This window comes from Pempheris klunzingeri, chromosome 10, assembly GCF_042242105.1.
Source record: "Pempheris klunzingeri isolate RE-2024b chromosome 10, fPemKlu1.hap1, whole genome shotgun sequence".
Lineage (NCBI taxonomy): Eukaryota > Metazoa > Chordata > Actinopteri > Acropomatiformes > Pempheridae > Pempheris > Pempheris klunzingeri.
In genome coordinates this window covers 17,133,737-17,151,475 of record NC_092021.1, presented here as the reverse complement: position 1 = coordinate 17,151,475, position 17,739 = coordinate 17,133,737, and the positions used below count along the sequence as shown (strand labels likewise).

Genomic DNA, 17,739 nt, shown 5'->3' with positions numbered 1-17,739 from the left:
TCTCTTCATACTGACATTTCCAGTGATCCCTCATAAGACAGACAGTGTCAGTGTCTCTGCTGGCAGGCAGGCAGGCAGCAGTGACACTCTCTGCATAACAGAGGTACCAAACTGGTCGTCTGGATCCAAGTATCTCCATTCAGCTCTGTTTGATAGTGAAGAGTTCATAGTTTTATTGTGTTGATTAGTGAATAGAAATAGGTGCTTTTAGGTTGGAAAATCAATGTGGTTTTTCCCCCACATGATCACTTTAAATCTCCGGTCACTTTGGGAAAAGTGGGTGGAGAAAGTCAACATAAAATACTGATCAGCAAGTAGCAGTTAGTTTCCTGCACTTTGTGTTAAGGCTCTGCTGTGGTGGAGCAGTGATCAGTATTACATGACACTTAGTGTAGGTGTTTGTATGTCATACGTGTGCAGTCTGCCCTACAAACGCTGCTATTTCCCCACTCTGCTGGATAAAGAAAAGAAGTTCTTAGTCAATTAGTTTGGTCAAAAAACTGGACTGTTGTCAACCGTCCATTAAGGCTCTGAGTACCACAGTCAGGCTGGTGAGACATTAAACTTGCTACACATCCTGAGTGTAACATGAGTTCAGTGATATTCCAGCTAAAAGGCTAAAAGTCTTTCTCTGTTTATAGGTCTCATCTCAGCCTACGGTGTCACTGCAAAGTCCTCAGCTGAAAATGTAAAACGCCGGAGCTGAGGCACAAAACAAACAGACCACATCTACTGAGAGCACATTAACAAATTAGCGCATCCCTGCAGTTGAATCTAATGGCAGAAAAATAAACATCAACTGTGAGGAATTATTTTATTTATTTTGAGGGGTTTTATCCAAGAAAAGGAACACATATTTTAGTGAAACCTCTCACCTCGTGATTTACTGAATACCCTCCATATTGAACAAGTGGAGTTTGGACTTTGATTAAATGATGTTTCAGGGTATTTAGCACCTGTACTCAGGAATCTCTGACATGCTTTATACCAATTTTTACTCAGTTAACGGCCAAATTTCAGGGCTCGCACGGCTACATTTCACTGTTTAACATTGTATTGTACATTTTTAGACAGTGTATATACATTTCGGATTATTGCTGTGAAGGTTTTCAGACACAGTCCAGAGCAACTCAACTTCTGACACCTCTTCGCCTAACGCTCAAAGGTTAAACAACAGCAACAATAGCAGTAGAGCAGCAGGGCAAAAAAACAAAAAAAAAAAGGATTTTTAAAAAATGCAGACATGTTTTTCATTTTCAGTATAGCCAAAGAAATATTAAACAGTGTTCTATTCTTGGGTGAGTCCCATCACCAACAGCTGGACACTAAATAATAGCACATTTCGTCCTGCAAATTCTCAAATCACTTAAATTTTACTGAACAAAATAACTCAATATTACTGACTTTTACTGGTTGACAACAATACACAAGGCACACTTATCCAGGTAATACTGAATCTATTTCTTCACACATAAAACCTGATTGTCTCGGCACCCATATAACTGAGATATTAAATGAATTATTCTGAGTTGAGGAAAGTGTTATAATCTTTATTCTCACACAGTATTTGGGTCATATCAACAATAGCAGATCTTTTCAAGAGCATGCTTAAAAACACCCCATATGGAGCAAAAAACGGAAACTTTCATTCAACAAAAGCTATTAAATATAATTTACAGGGGAGTGAAATCTTCCACCGAAGACAATGATCAAACACAAGTTCAAAACTTGTCTTCTTTGATATGATATAGACAGTGAATTCAAACTCATGAGCTAGAACTTCTCCATGGTCCCAAATTAACTTATGAAACTTTATATATACAAAAATGTGCTACACAGACCAGCGATGTTAGAAACTATTGTCAGGATGTAAGAAATCAACCAACAAGATAAAGAAAATACCCTATAAAAATGCAGCTCACTGTGTACTTTAACTAATGTAGGACTGACTGTATTGCACTAGTGATTTCTACTGTTTAAAATGATTACAAGGTGTGTTACAGCATATTCCTCGAGTCCTCCCTTTTGACATGGTCAAGTGTCTTGTCATGGCACTTGCTTTTTTTGTTCTGGTGTGTTTTGACATGTTTTGCCAAGTGGTCACTCCTCATGAACCTCTTGCAGCAGTCCGGGCAAACAAAGCGCTTCTCCCCCGTGTGAGTCCTCAGGTGTCTCTGCAGCTCATCCGACCTGGTGAAACTCTTGCCACAGAACAGCCAGTTGCACACAAACGGCCGCTCTCCAGAGTGCCACCTCAGGTGCGCTTTGAGGTGAGAAGTTTTCCCATAAACTTTCCCGCAACCCGGTATGTGACAAATGTGCTGTTTCTTCTTCCCAGGCTCGTCGCTGGACGTGGAGGACTGGCAGTTCGGACACCTGCACCTCCTGCACCGCCGCGCGGTTGCGAGAGGGGACTTTGTGTGCAGCAGAGCCGCGATTTGCGTCTGATATTGCGCAAAGTCCGTATGTCCCAGCACCAAACCTCTCTGCAGCTGGAAGCGATGGGGACCAAGGGAGGAGGAGTGACTGACATGGTTCCCCTGCTGCAGGCTCCACCACGGAATATCCTCTCCAGGGTTTGGGGACAACTGTCTCTGCTGCTGGTGCACAAGGCCGGAGGGTCCCGTGACAAAATTTGGCATCGCGGGCGGGATGGAAGTTGGGGCTGCGTAACTGACAGCGGGGACGTAGGTGGGAGGGCAGGTGGACTGCAGGGACTGCATGGAGCAAGGTAGCATCTTCACAGGGGAGAAGTCATAGGGGTACGAGGGGTCCGCCGGAGGGGTGAGGGGCAGTTCGTGGTGCGAGCTGAAGGAGCTCTGGATGTGCGCAGACAGCTGGGGCTTGGAGGATAGTCCGAAAGTGGAGTTGCTGGCCAGGCTGCTCTGAGGGGCTCCGTCGTTAGTCCACGGGTGAAATAAACGCGAAGGGGAGCCCAGAGTTGGGTCGTAAGGGACCTGGAGGAAGTCTGAGGGGTTTGATCCGTGGTGGTGACCGATCCGGTTACAAGTGGCAGCCAGGAGAGCCAGCGGAGAGTGCTTACAGTTCTCTGGAGAGGAGTTTGGAGTGCGATCCTGGATAACCGAGACACACATGCTCCATGTTACAATCAGTACTTAACACGCCTCATGAGGTAAAAACACAAGTAACATCCTGCGGTTTAATATTCAACCAAACGTTGGGATAGTTCGTCTAAATGGTTTGAATCTCATCTGCTCGTGTAGCTCGTGATGATGTGACATAAAAGTTGGCGCTGCGCTGCACCAGGAGTCGTTTACGCGCAAACAAGTAGCGTTAATGATAAAAATGACATGACACACTACATTCCTATCTTTCAGACCGGTTACCATAAACCTAAATCAACCCATATGAATAAGTTTACGAGTTACTGAAGTCGTGTGGAAACTTGCGCACAAACCTGAAGAAAAGCCTGGAGTGTTTCATTCCGCAGCACAGCCACTGCAGCCATGGTAAAAGTCCTCCTCCCTCTCGGTGAAAACAAATACAAAATAACTAATTTAGATAAATATGTGCATTCGCAGTCAAATATCGCGTCGAGCAGGTCTTCACTCTTCAGTGCTTCCTCTCTCCGAGATATCCTTGGTCTATCTGAAGAGTGAGGGATCACTTCTTAGAATTTGATAAGGACTTTGGTGGGCCGCCAGCCAGTCAGAAATAAGATTTATTACTTTGAAGTTTGCCGCTGCCCAATCATCAAAGAATAGCGGCTCTTTGAGAGGGGAAAGCAAATCCTTTGAATCCACAAAGCTCCTATGGTGTGTTTGTTGGTCTGGATAAAGGGGCTGATTATTAGGGGGGATGGGAAGGGAGGAGATAAAGGCGGGACAATTAATGAAGTAATCACTATGTGGGAAATGTATATACACAAATAATTGGATTTTCTTGATCAAAGACCCCCATGCCGCCTGGAGACCCCGGTATTGGATGCTGTAGTCATCTGATCCTCTTTTTGTAATTAAGGATTTGTAGCAGAACCCTATGTGACAATGTGACATTGTTATCTCTGGAGATCTCCAAGAGCGCTGCCTGGCTGTTTGATGGAGGAAAGAGACCAAATCAAGTGACTCAACACAAAGTTCTCATCTCTGAAGAATCTGCGTCTTTTACATTTCTAATTTGAATTAAAAAAAATTTCTTTGTTGTTCCTTTGAACTGCAACATGACATTAAACACTTAATTATGCCCTCTCTGAATAATTTAAATACTTATTTCTCCTTCACTCATTTCAGCCATTTGTTTTATCAGAACCTTATTCCTAATTTAGATTTTTTTCCTCCTCTCTCTATCAGTCTTTGTTGAGCATCAAAAGCTTAGCGCCTTAGGGTAAATTCCCAGCAGTTAATTCAAATTCTAACATGTTACTTAACATGACACAAAAGGGAAACTTCTGTTTTAAATCAGGTGACAAAAGCAGCACTTGAAATGGTGATGTCTCAATTATGTGTCTTAATAAACTTGTCATGTATGGGGAGCATAAAGCACAGGATCTTGTGCACTTAAGCATCCAAATTAAACAGAGATATTTATAATACAAGGGAACTTCAACGCAAAGGCTAACCTGGCGTATGATATCATATTTTGTCCGTCTTTGTTTCAGAACATTTAATGAAGGCAAAAGTATGCAGTTTTCTTAAGATAATATCCAAACTTTTGTGGCAGAGCAGTCGAAATGGAAGTTGTAGTTTTCTATATCAACTCTCTGATCTTTATCTGGCTTCCCTGCAGAAACAATCACTGTCCTCTCAACTAGTTTAGAGCGGCAGATTTTGAATTAGATCTGTTCCTTTGAAGGGATTAATGTTCCCAGTCCTCTCCCACGGCTTTACACACAGTCATGAGGGAAAGGGGGAGTCCTGCTGGGCTGCACTGGAGCCATGTTAAACTACAAAACTGGCTACAGGAGTGGTGTAGTCATACTGTTGACTGATAAAAAAAACTAGTGGAGATTAACCTTGTTTACATCAAGTTATGGGAGTAGTGGGTTACAGTTTATTGTGGAGAGCTCCATAAAAATGTGGAGAAAATAGGAAGGTCAGTGGTTTGAATCCAGAACCATCGTGTTAAATGTCATTTACACACATGTGTGTATTCTTAGTAATAAGTCACCTTGCCTGTTGCCTGACGTGCCTGTTAGGAAATCATTTTACAGAAGACACATTATAATTAGTTGTAATCTCTGAATATGTTGATGGATTTTTTTCACGATTAAGAAACACTTGCACCACTTTTAATAAGGCTCCCTTTATAAAGTTAAAACTAAAGTTCTTATTAATGGTTCCCAAATGATCTGTAAAGCATTTGCAAATAACTTATCAACCATCTACACACAACAAGTAGTCACTAATAAACACATTAGTGACTACTTGTGAATTATTACTTAATTAGTGTACATGTATTCACTTACATTTGGGCATTAAATGATGTTCACAACGAGGCTCAAAACAGGTGAAAAGAAAAAGGTAAAAGTCAGTAAAGTAAGTTCTGGGTTGCCAGGTTGTAAAAAAAACTGCTCTTTATCCTTTCTATTTGAGTAATAATTTAGTTAATAATACTTCCATGTCTCTCACTTTTTACTAAGCGGTCAAGACTGCAGTATGTTAATGAGCCTTTAATAAAGGTTTTATTCTTATTTTTTGTACAAATCCATCTTACTGATGAATTAAGAAGATAAAAAGTGTCATGCTGGAAGAGGATGACCATCAGCATAAGTGACTTGGCAACCTTAAAGTTCAAATTGATGGCTGATACCTGACATACAAAGCACCAGTAGACGATTTATTAACCATTTATAAAGGTGCTAGTTACTACTTACAGACAATTCACAAATCAGAAAGCAGTACCATTACATGTAACTACACTTTATGTATTCATACATTTTGAAATGAAGGATTCGGACACAACAGGGGTCAAAACCGGGTGAAAAGGGAATTATAAAATGACCTAATGCTGTAAACTCGCTTAACCAGCGGATCGGCTCAGACATCACTGCAGTAAACATTTTTACAGTGCACTCCAAAAGTTTGTATTTGTTAGAAAAGCTGTCAGTTTCTTCCAGGTTTAAATGTCAGATAAATGTCAAATGTTGTAATCTGCTCTCTTATGTCAAACCAGACAACTGTTAAAGTAAAGGGAGAATCCACCCTAAAACGGAATTATGATGTTTTGATCCCAAACAGCAGCAATGACTTGTGGACGTTAAAATATCAGACATTAATTCTGATTTAGGGTGTATTTTCGCACAAATCAGCTCTACATGTGAGCTGTCACACTATGCAAAGGCAAATTTCAGCCACATGTGACAACTGCATGAATTTTGTGAACCATCAGCATTACCAAATTATTGATATCTTCCTTTGAGATGCTTGGTCCATCCCTATATGCAATTTCTTACATTTTAATGCATCTCAATGGGACTCCAGCTGAGGGATGGATTTGGCTGAGCAGGACTTTGATATAGTTTGTACAAAATTCATGACTGTGTGCTTGACACAATGTCCAGTCCCCGAGGTAATTTACTTGCTCTAAACCTTTACCGTCTTATGGCCATGCCTCAAGTTTTACAGGGTCACCTCAGCAGTGGTTTGGCTAAAAGAAATTTTTCCTGTGGCATTTGATGGGAAAATTAACTTGGAGGAACCCCCACTGCAATAGTTTTCTGCCTGTATACCCAAAGGTTTGAACATGGAATCAGCCTGCACCATCCGTGTATTTCTTTAAGGCATAAAGCAGAGAGATGATCAACACAAATGCTGTTAGGAGGAGGAGACGTGTACAAAGATGAATTTAGGGATTAACAGGATGTTTAAAAAGCAGATACAATACCAAACTTCATTCAGCTGTTGTATCTAAACAGCCAGAAACTGAAGCAGGTATTTTGTACTTATATAAACTCGGATAAAACTACAAGTCAGTTTCTGGTGTTAAGGCATTTTTGGCTCATGAGTTTAAAATAGTGTTTAAAACAGGTGACTGTCGTGCCTGTAAGGTTTACCTGGGGCAAAATGATTGATTCCCTGAACAGGCTCATTAATTTCATATCAGCTTACAGATTCAGGACGATTAACAAATGATGTTTTATAACTGTACTGTGCATTATCCCAAAAAAAGACAAAGAAGATTTATTTGAAAGTGTTGTTTAGATCACTTATCACTAATTAAAGCAACAAATATTATGCAAATCTAAACTTAAAATGTATCAAAGCACGAGCCCATGTCAATCACCATGATGCCACTGTGGTGGCTAAATTATATTTTTCTATTTACTATATTGTTCAAAGTTTTTCAAGCGATGAAAAGGATCATCAGTTACCAGTGAACACAAGAACACAGGCACCAGTAGTCAAAGGTCAGCGGTTGAAACACATTTATTTGACTCATATAAAATAGAAGTTTACTAGAAATAAATAGAAATGTACAATAGATATCAAGTGTGTTGCTGAGATTGTTTTTGGTTCAGGTCCTGTTCAAAGTTGAAGAAGGCAATCTGCAGAAGAGAGAGAAGAACTGCATTAACAATCACCATTATGCAGCAACACTGAAAATACTTTTCACTGGTGTTTTCAGTTTTTCCAGTTTTCAATTCAAATAAATTTATGTGAATGATTCACTACTTATCGAACAGACCACGATACAATAAGTAGAGTTGGTGGAGCTGCATGTGATCTTGACATTTGGACCATTTTGAGCGACCTGACAGTGAGACTGTGAATTTGACAGAATCGGGGGCCAATGCCACAGCACGAACCCCTTTTAACTTTCCATATTCTCTGGACAGTTGGAGAGAAAACAGGTTCCACATCTGTCTCATACGAGAGATATCAGAGACTCAGGGATGAGGGCGCGGGGGACGGGGGGGAGGGTGCTTGTGTGAAAGTGAGTTTGAGTGTGTGGGAGAGAGCGAGTGAGAGAGAGAGAGAGAGAGACGGGGGGGGGAAGAGACGCTCGAGGCTACTGGGTACTTGAGCCGCTATAATGGTGTCTCGTATGAGAAAACATCTGTGAATTTCCTCAGTGATCTACAACAAAGTATAACTCAGAGCAGTCACTCAGTCGACCTTTGAAGTTGCTGTCTGACAGAAAGCTGCCATTGTTCGCAGCCCCCAACACACAGAAACTCCAACTTTGGTCTCACTAATTTCCCCTGCAATGTGATACAACTCTTTTTTCTCTCTCCCTCTCTCTCGTCCGAGCCTATGAAGCTGGGGATCTCTGCATATTCAAGAGCAAAGAGCAAAGCCTTGGCAATGTGCAGGGTTGGCCTGGGGTCACGTAAGGCGGGACAGGTCATTTTACCTTCTCGCAGCCCACCCTGGATGCCTTAATCCAGCCCAAAAGAGGGAAACTCTCCCCCTCTGTGATGATGTGAAGGTTTACAGCCCTGCAGTGCTCTCCCAGGAAAAATTACACTAATAATACTGTGAGGCCTTGAACTAAACAATCCTCTGATAATTTAGATGTCTTCAGCTTTTAAGGACAGGTTTTATTATACTTAAAGTTTTTAGATATTCTTCCACTTTAGTGCCTCCTTTCCAGGTCTTAACGCTCCATAGCACTTGAGCAAGGCACTAAGGCGACACTTTTCTTGCAACTTTCAGTATGCAATGATGTAATTGTGGGAAATTTGAAATTTTGCCATCTATGAGCACTTAAACCGTACACAAGAAATTGATGGTTCAAAACACGAAAACAGGAGGACATGACGCCAAAACTGCAAATATGTTGTTTTTAACATCAATTTGTTCAGGTTTGTAACTTTAGTTTATCATTACAACAGAGTTCCATGGTGGGCTAAACAATCTCGGCTGTATAAGAGGGTTAATTCTGGTAAATATTTGAATAAAAATGTAGCAGAGAAAAGTTTCTTCTGGAGAGGCAAAGAAAACATAAGAGAGTGAAATAAACTGAAATTGACCTTTGACTCCTTACCACTGAGATACAATATCTAACATACAGGGGGAAAAGTGACCACCTTAGAAATATCTTTCAAACAAGGAAAATGTGCAGAAAGTATGCAATCATCTAATCTTTAGGGGATATGTAAAGAAAATACTGTAGTTACACTCTGTAACATGACAGTGGGTTTTCTCCATGGACAAGATAAGAGAAGGAGCTGTTGGACAGATTTTAAAACAGTTACAGCGGACACTGTTTTATTTTGACCTCAAACAAAAGGTCGTTCGGTTGAACACCAGGTGATTCGTCCCCGCTCCTCCTGGCAGTGGCGAAAAGACAAGCTTTCTGTTATGCATCCCAAACTGAAACAAGGCCGTTGTAATTCTCACACTGTTACCCGTCCAGCGTTTATTCAATGGCAGCTGGTCCCACCATCTGGGAAAGCAGCATCGGGGCAAAACAAAACAGGTTACACCTTTGGCCATGCCAAGTCTGCTAGTGCCCCACTCCATCTACAAACTGAGAGAGGCTAATCGCAATTTCACGCTCTGATTTGTCAAATCCCACTCCAGCACCGGAGGCACCAAGAAAACTTTTAAGTCAATAATATTCATGGCGTACAGGATAACAGCTTTTCCATACGGTTTCTATTGTTCTATGTAAGCCTTTCCAAGCTTTACACAGGGAAGCTACAGAATAGTTGCATCTCTCTTGTGCAAAATGAAAAGGAAGCCGTCATTTTGATCAAAACATTTGGTCACCATCAAGATTAACAGCCGGGAACAAACTCTTATCTTCTCATGCATGCATTTTATATTCATGCAAATGTTAACAACAAAACAGTGCACAGAGGACCCTCAACAAACTGCAGGTGTGAGGAAGCTGAAACAAAAGCCACTGTAACCCTAATGGCATCCCTTGTCATTAAGAGACCTTTGATGTATGTACTCAACAGACTCTTTTATCTCCTTCTTCCTCTATGCCTCTTACTCTCTCTGTCTCCACCCGGCTCGACCAGTTTCTTTATTAATGCCGTCTTTAGGGAATGTTCTTTTGCTCAGAGCCCTCCACACACATCTGACATCTGGTTGACGCACACTTATGTCGCTTTCTTTGGCACCAATCGTTAGCCAGCAAAGAGCATCACAATGCTAAGTTTGCAGCTATTCTGTGTGTCTGTTCGCACCCTGTCCTTGAAGTTGGTGGGAACAAAACCTATTACAAAGAAAGATTTAATTCTTTACCTATAAAACTGTGGTATGCAATCATAATATAGTGTGATATATTCTGCTGTGGTGGAAAACTGACACATCTGGATACCAAAAGCACGTAAACTGCGTTAACAGTATTTGAAAAGGCTGCACATGAAATACAGGTATTCAAACTCTCCCTTTGAACTCAAAGGATATAGAAACAGGACAATGTTGGCCTAATCGTGTTCTCTCTTTGAAGTGAGACATCACTATTAGGTGAAAAGGTAAGCATGCTTCCTTGGAAAATAAAAGCTTTTCATCATTTGCTAAGGCTGCGGCTCGAGTGATTTTCATAAAGGTGGTTTAAAACTTTGGATAACAGTGTTTGGTGCTGCCTTGGATATAGCTTTAATGAAAGTCCTGCACGTGAAGCAAATAGCTAAAATGGCAAGAATAACAGCAGCAGTAATGTTTGCCACATTAAAGCAGTCCTCCCTGGCACCAGATGTTGTCAGATTTAATGAGGAAAAACAAGAGGGAGCAGGATTTACAAAGTCGTATTAAAGAAAACACAGGTGTCAGACTTCGAAACGCTGAACTTGACCCCGCGTCTGTCCCTCAGCATCCTGCCTGCAGACCTGCAGCACGGCCAGGAGTCCAAGCTAACACAGGAGCTCGAGTTCATTAGGTCAGAACATCTTTCGTGAGAGTGACGACAGTATTTCATAACATTTGCTTTTTTGCAACACATAATCAGCTAACCAAGGCAATTACGTACACACCTCCGCTCACCTCCTCTCATATGCTAAAGCAGGCAATCAGCCAGGGAGTTAATTTGGCAGAGAAAAACAGGGGAAGAAACACCCACTCTGTAACCATTTGTCACCACAGTCCAACCTTGTTATTCAAACTAGTGAGCCTATTTGAAATTCCTCTCCGTGGTAAAAACAGGGCCAAAATAATCAAGGGAGCATGATCACACTTAATTGATTCAGTGTACTTTTAAGATGCACTACAGGGTGCTGGGGTGACCTATTTCAGACGGCTCTTCAGAGGAGCCAACTATCCCAGCAAGGGAGTAATGCACAACAAGGATTTTAATTATGGCAGGATCTGTGGCTACGACCGGAGGTGAAATGCTTCTGAACTAACTGTGACACCACATTATAACACTGCCAGTGGTCTGGGCTATTACTCTTTGAGTTTTTTTTGCAGTTAAATATGACAATAAGTCTATGAAAAAAAAAAATAGGACTTCATTATTGATGCAGCATAATTATGTGAGCCAGTTGATCATGGATACAGCTGATTTCTACTTTTTTGTCCACAGATAATTGGAATCAAACTTCAAACAACCACAAGATTTCTTCAAATGTAAAAATGTTTTAAGGTAACGCATCGTTTTCAAATCTGAATTCTTCTTCCACCACTGTGTAGAGGCTGTGTTACTTGCAGGGGATGTGCAACATTTTGGATTAACCGTATCACCATTACAAGCATTGTGGTTGTCCAACACAACAAGCAGCATAATTATGGTTGGAAAATGACAGTGTTAAAACCACAGCGTTGTCAAGTTACAAAACCTGTGGACATGAAAGCATGTATCATCTTAAATTTTACTGGCTCACTTGTGTTTTAATTACATTCAATTTTAGGAGGAGGCAGCTAAAAATGAGCCTCATGAATCACATGTTTACAAAAGGGAGAAAAAACAACTATAACCAGTGATGTTTAGGTGATGAGTCAGTCCTCAGTGTCTCAACCTGAGTCTGACCCTCACGGTACAGAGCGCCGTGGTTTGATGAACACTTTGCCCTCTTTAAACCCACCAGGATTGCTATGAACCTGAACCTAAGTGAAGCCAGTCTCGCTATCTAGGCAGAGCTCTAATGTTTTCCCCGCTGAGTATAAGGAGGATGAGATCCTCAGTCATACCACCCTACTCTTCCTATTAAGATCAAAATCTCCTCTCAGGCCCTCGGGTGTCAACAAAGGGAGATGCAGTAAATGATATGCAAATTGAAAAGAAAAAAAAAACTCTACAAATCAACTCGCCAGCCCTGCATTTCCGACATTTCACATCTTAAAAGAAAATTCCTGTATTTAGGGTGAAATTCAAAGTGAGGTCTAGCTGCCTCTGTGAGGCTATGTGTGGTGATTCCAGCACTCAGACAGCACAAAGCCCCTCTAACTACAGGCAGCTTGCTGTGGGAGAACTCGTAGGGAGAGTTTTGGGTTTCAGAGGGATTTGTCTCTGGATCCATCTTAGACAATAGACATAATACTCGAAAATAGGTAGATGTTTCTAAGTCAGGTTAACACTGAGTGTAGAAACACACTGCCTGCGAGATGAGGGGCCCCTTAGAGTAAATGTGGAGCAATGCTGAAAGGATAATAGACTAGTCAGCTGACAAAATAATCAATGATCATTTTATTTTTTAGAAACGAACTGGTTTCTTCAGTTGAAATTGAATATAATGGAATTTTTGACAGATGGAGAAAGAAAGAAGAAAATAAGTAGTAGATACATGGATAATAAGAATAATCATTTATTGCAGACCTGGCAAAGAGTGTAAACATCTGGCATAACAACATTAAAACTAAGAATGGATGCTCAAGCATTTAAATGTTTCATTATGACTTTGCAAATTGTTTTTTATTAATGAAAACTCCCCTTCAAGTGCACCACATGATGATGATGTATGCTTTGTTTTATGTGTACCGTCATTAATTTATTTATTGATGCAGCATCTGCGTCATCTCACAGCAGTTTGTAAGCTGAATAAATAATTTCTTATTTGGTGCACGATTTAAGACCCCTGAAAAAGTCTTTGGAAAAATGACAAACACCATAATAATATTGCAGATCTCTACCAGATGGAAAGTCATGATAGCAGCAAGTCAAGTGCAGGACTGGAAAACAGGGAATAACATACACTAGGGCGACGTCTTCTTGCAAAATGTAACATCTCTAACGATAATTAAGCATTATGGCTGGAAAACCTGAGCTGAAATTGAGAAACTGTGGTGGCTTACAGATAATATAACTAACAGATGATAACACAATGCTTATAGAAAACTGTTAGAATAATCTCACAATGGGTAAATCGTTCCCGTAAACACTTTCAGACCACTTTGGATTAACAGCTAAGGGCTTCGCCTGTACAGGTCGCTTATTCTGCACTGCTGCTACTTGCTCCACATACCACAGCACATCCAACACTGAGCATGTTCTTTGGAGTGTCTGTCTACATGTCTGGGGTGTCTGTCTTACCGGTTGATATGGTTGTAAGGCTCAGCTCTGACTGACAAGAGGCCCACTAGAAAGGGTAGGAGGGGGGGGCCGTCGCGTTCTCTTCCTCAGGGATTGACTCCACAGTTGACAGTAATTTGTAGTACTCATCTTCTCCATCCAGCACTTTGATTTGGCTGTGATGGGAAAGAAGACAAGAAAGAACAGAACAGAACAGCACACAGCAGTCTTGATTTGAAAAACCAGACATTTAGAATAAAAACAATATTTACACGCACAGCGATGAGGCGTTTTTAAGCATACTGATTTGAACCAGGATGTCATTTATAGTACAAATACAAGTCAGACCTTCAACAATTAAAATTAGCATGCTGACAAAGCCTTAATATGTAACCCCCTCTCTAATGACGCAGAGCGACTGCTCATAAAAAGCCTGTTATTTTTGGCTCTCCATTTACATTATAAGAAAACAACTCCATTTCTGGATTCTCCTATTCCACAAAGGGCCTGCTCTGTTTAGAGTTGCTGTAAGTAGGAAAGCAGTTATTTACCCAAGTTTTCTCGGCTTCCTCTTGCTCCCCTGGTAATCCAGAGTTCTCTGAGGAAAGGGCCAAGAGCACACAGTCAAAAGATGAGCAGAGAGTCATTAATTTTTAATTCAAAGTGATTTTGTGTTGAATGTGAGCAGATGCTGATAATATCAGAAGTCACAGCATAATTTTTTCTGATCAAAGGGCTCAAGTGAGTCTGATGAAGCATGCATCTTGCTCAGCTTTGATAAACCACATCAATTATTCACCGTGAAGGCAGACATCCTGACATGAAAGCAACAGATAAAGAGCATAAGCACATGTTCAAGACAAGAGGCAGAGAAGCGTGGGGGTGGGGCTCCAGGGTCTGGCACAGGTAGGTTTAATTGTATTATCATGTGGAACCAAAGTCAGACAAAGGCCTTTATCGGCACTTTGAACTCACATTTAGCTGGTTGTAGTACAGGCTGTCTTCGGGGCTGTTGAGCAGCTTGGGCTGCTGGCCCCGCCGGCGAGGAGTTCTCTGCTGCAGCTTCATCACTGGACCTGCAACAGAGGAAAAATGAGGGCACTGATCCAACCAAGCAAAACAACAACAAACACCAACATGATACAGACGGTGATGAATGACAGCAGCAATAAACAGATTCTGCCCTCGACTTTAAAAAAAAATAAAAAATCTACACCCTCGTGTGACAAAGTGGCAGAAACATTTTAAATCTACTTTGGTTTAGGTTTAAGATTATGTAATTTCATTGATGAGATGACTCAATAGCAGCTTAACATTACATAAATCCACACGTATAAACCACATCTAATTATAACTCTCCTCACAGGTGCATAGCAGACTGCAGTTCAATTTGCTAAACAGCTACAATAGAAGGAGCAGGAGTGAGACTGTGGCATGTGGTACATGTACGTCTGACTGTTCAAGCCTTTTCACTTTTCTGTGACCAAAACCCACAAAAAGCAAGTAAGAGGAATTCTTGAACGTGTTCACACTGAGGCAAAGATCAGATTTCTTCACACTCGAAACCCGAGGTGAAAACTAACGTAGTGCCAGCGGTGACAAATGATGACGTGTTTGTTTGTTTCTAAGACAGACGATACCTCTACGTTTAAGAGGCACCTCCTACTGAGATGTACAAGCAGAAAGTTGCTGTAATAATTAGCTAACAGTTAGCTAAGTAGCAGCTAAAAGTTAGCATTGTGACTACAGAGTAGCTAATGGAAAATAATACAGCCACGCTAAAAGGTGGCAATAATCTTATTTATCATACTTCAGTCAAGATGTACGAGTTATATTAATATTGTGTGGATATGTGATCATGCCGGAGAGAAAATTTGTATAAAATAAGTATTTTAATAATACCAGAGGAAGAGGAATCATATTTCTTTTTCATAAATCAAACATTTGTCTCATAACATTTATGCATCTGTAGTGTATCTTGTAGTGCTGTGGTGGAAGGTTTGTCTCCAGATGCAAAGTTTAATGAGGAAGGTTGTAGGGAATTGTTTACAGTGCTTGTTTCATTTTTCAGTCAACGCGCTGTTTTTCTGCTAAAGTAGAGCATCCAACTAGCCATATAATAATATCATTGGCATGGAACTAATCATTTTCCAATAAACAGGATCAGGGTCGAAGTAGCAGGTTTTAATTTCTCAAGTGAAATTAGGCACAATGTCAAAGTAAATAATGAGAGAAGTAGAAACACTGTACAGCAGTAAAAGGCAGTTAGGTGCGGCTCATACACGTCCATAAAAAAATGGATGTATGGATGTAGAAATGTGTATCTGGCATTTGTATATGAAGCTACAGTCAGCAGTCAGTTAGCTTAGCTTAGCATGAAGTGGAAACAGTGAGCTAAACAGTTTAAGCCCTGAAAAACCACAACTTATTGTTTTTTTTTACACTTTGTTTTCTGTATTTGAATTAGTTTGATTAAACAAATGAGATATAGTGTGTTAATTAGTGAGCTTTAGGGATGCTGCTATGTGGATTTTGTTACCTTTGGACAGAACCAGGCTAGCTGTTTAAGCTAAGCTAACCTAACCGGCAGACATGAGTGTGGTATCTCTCCTCTCCTGTGACTAAAAAAACCAAAATTCCCAAAATGTCACGTGCCCCTCGTGGTGTCCAGTCATGTCTTGATCTTTGAAAGTCAAGTGAAAACCATTAAACTACATTTCCACCATACACACTTGAACAAGGACCTGATGAGAAAAAAACCCCTACACTGAGTCAGCAGATCTACAGGACTCTAGATGTAGACGTTCACCCCCCTTCTTCCTTCTCAGACCACTAACACAAATGTGAGCCATGGCTAATCTGTATAACAGAGTAAGAAGTCATTTGCACATTCAGATTCCCATCCCATCTATTCTCTGCTGCTGCTGCCTTTCCCTACAGTAGATGACCCAATCTTCAGCGGCAAAAACTTGTTTTCCACGTTTGCTGAAAACATTGTACTGAGGAAAGAATTGTTCATTGCACCACAAAGAGCGAAATGTATTGACGACTTACTAAAGATAACAAGTCATTATTCAGCCATCAATGCTTATTACACTCTTTTTCTACAGCACACTCAGGGTTTCAAAATTTATGTTACAAAAGTGTGTTTTAAAGCCGAGACACCTTACAAGGAAGCATCTATATTTAATGTCAAATAACGTTTCATCTTCTTTGCCTACGTTTCGGGTGAGACAGGACATTTCTTCATCGTCTCTTGCTACCTCGGCTTCTCTACCTTGACTAAAGCTGCATTTGCTTTTTCCATCTTAACACTACTTTGTACTCACTTTGAACAGACCTCATCACATCTCAATCCTATACATCAAAGAGCAAACTCACCCCCCGACAGCCCCCCGACAGCCCCCCCCCCCCCCTCATCTTTCCTCGGCTTTCTTGATGTTATTCAAACCAGCACCGGTTTACTAAAGTCACACTTTGTAAATGCCCAGGAAGTTCCTGTCAGTTCGGAGATATTAGCTAACTTTCACAGTGAATCTTATCTATCTGTGCCTCTGAGGTGCTAACCATCCACTGTGTGAATCCTTGTCATCTCTTAGTATTCGAGGATATTTGGACATGATCTCATGTGATGAGGAAATCAGCTGTGGAAAACAAACAGCTTCTCTAAACAAGTGTCTTTGTTTGGCTGCATTAAAAGCATGTAGGTTGAAATATTCAGCTCCACTGAGATAAATCTTGCAATGTTGCTGCTTAGCTTGGTGAAGCCAGGTGTCTACATGTGGTGAAAAGAAAGCGAACCAGCACACATGAAGTGTTTGCACCTTACATGGTTAAACAATGTCTGTATGTAGGACATTGTTCTGCTAATGATACAGAAGTGGATTTGATAAGCAAATGTTTTATTTCCTTCAAAGTGCATCAAAGCACTCAATCACAAATAATGAATCCGAACGTCCTTGAGGAAAGTTTCAAAATTGAATCATAAAATAGATTGGATAGTCATTTTATGTGTTTTGTTTATCTTCAAAACAGAAACTCAATTCAGTACAAGCTGACAGTCAACCTGAGTCCCTGCTTGCTTCAGACCCTCCGCTGAAGCTAAAAGACAAGATCTGGCTTCCAACTTCCGCTATAATAACTTTAACTGGTAAATTTATTCAGTTGCAGCTAATTAGCATCAGCTCTGTGAGTGGGGCAAACAGGAAGAAAATAAGTCAGACGCCAGATTAATTTGCTCTATCCAAGATGGTGTCCACACCACTCTGTATCATTTCTAGCCACGTTAGCAGCATCGCTCTGTGGATGGCATCGTCTGTCTGTTGGGTCCACCACTTTGATCCTGATTGAAATATCTCAACAACTATTGGATTGGATTGA

General features: G+C 40.8%; 2 protein-coding genes across 2 annotated transcripts in view; both read right to left on the bottom strand.

The window, feature by feature from the left end:
* Nucleotides 1–1,997: 1,997 nt before the first annotated feature.
* Nucleotides 1,998–3,469, bottom strand: sp5a (Sp5 transcription factor a). Its single transcript, XM_070838588.1, has 2 exons — nucleotides 3,419–3,469; nucleotides 1,998–3,074 (listed from the first exon to the last, which is right to left on the bottom strand). Exons 1-2 carry the CDS (start codon nucleotides 3,467–3,469, stop codon nucleotides 1,998–2,000), a joined length of 1,128 nt encoding a protein of 375 aa, XP_070694689.1.
* Nucleotides 3,470–7,438: 3,969 nt separating this feature from the next.
* Nucleotides 7,439–17,739, bottom strand: part of myo3b (myosin IIIB) — a 65,789-nt gene continuing 55,488 nt past the window's right edge. The window contains exons 35-38 of the mRNA XM_070838042.1: nucleotides 14,335–14,435; nucleotides 13,911–13,957; nucleotides 13,381–13,535; nucleotides 7,439–7,504 (exon numbers count right to left, since the gene is read on the bottom strand). Of these exons, the coding sequence (XP_070694143.1) occupies nucleotides 13,427–13,535; nucleotides 13,911–13,957; nucleotides 14,335–14,435 (257 nt within the window). The 3' untranslated portion in view covers nucleotides 7,439–7,504; nucleotides 13,381–13,426. The remainder of the gene's footprint in view (nucleotides 7,505–13,380; nucleotides 13,536–13,910; nucleotides 13,958–14,334; nucleotides 14,436–17,739) is intronic.

Bases quoted from the DNA above. Each gene is read 5' to 3' on its own strand.
- sp5a (XM_070838588.1), bottom strand. From the start codon at position 3,469: ATGGCTGCAGTGGCTGTGCTGCGGAATGAAACACTCCAGGCTTTTCTT. The intron at 3,075-3,418 runs GTTTGTGCGCAA...TCGGTTATCCAG, and splicing joins CACTCCAGGCTTTTCTTCAG to GATCGCACTCCAAACTCCTC.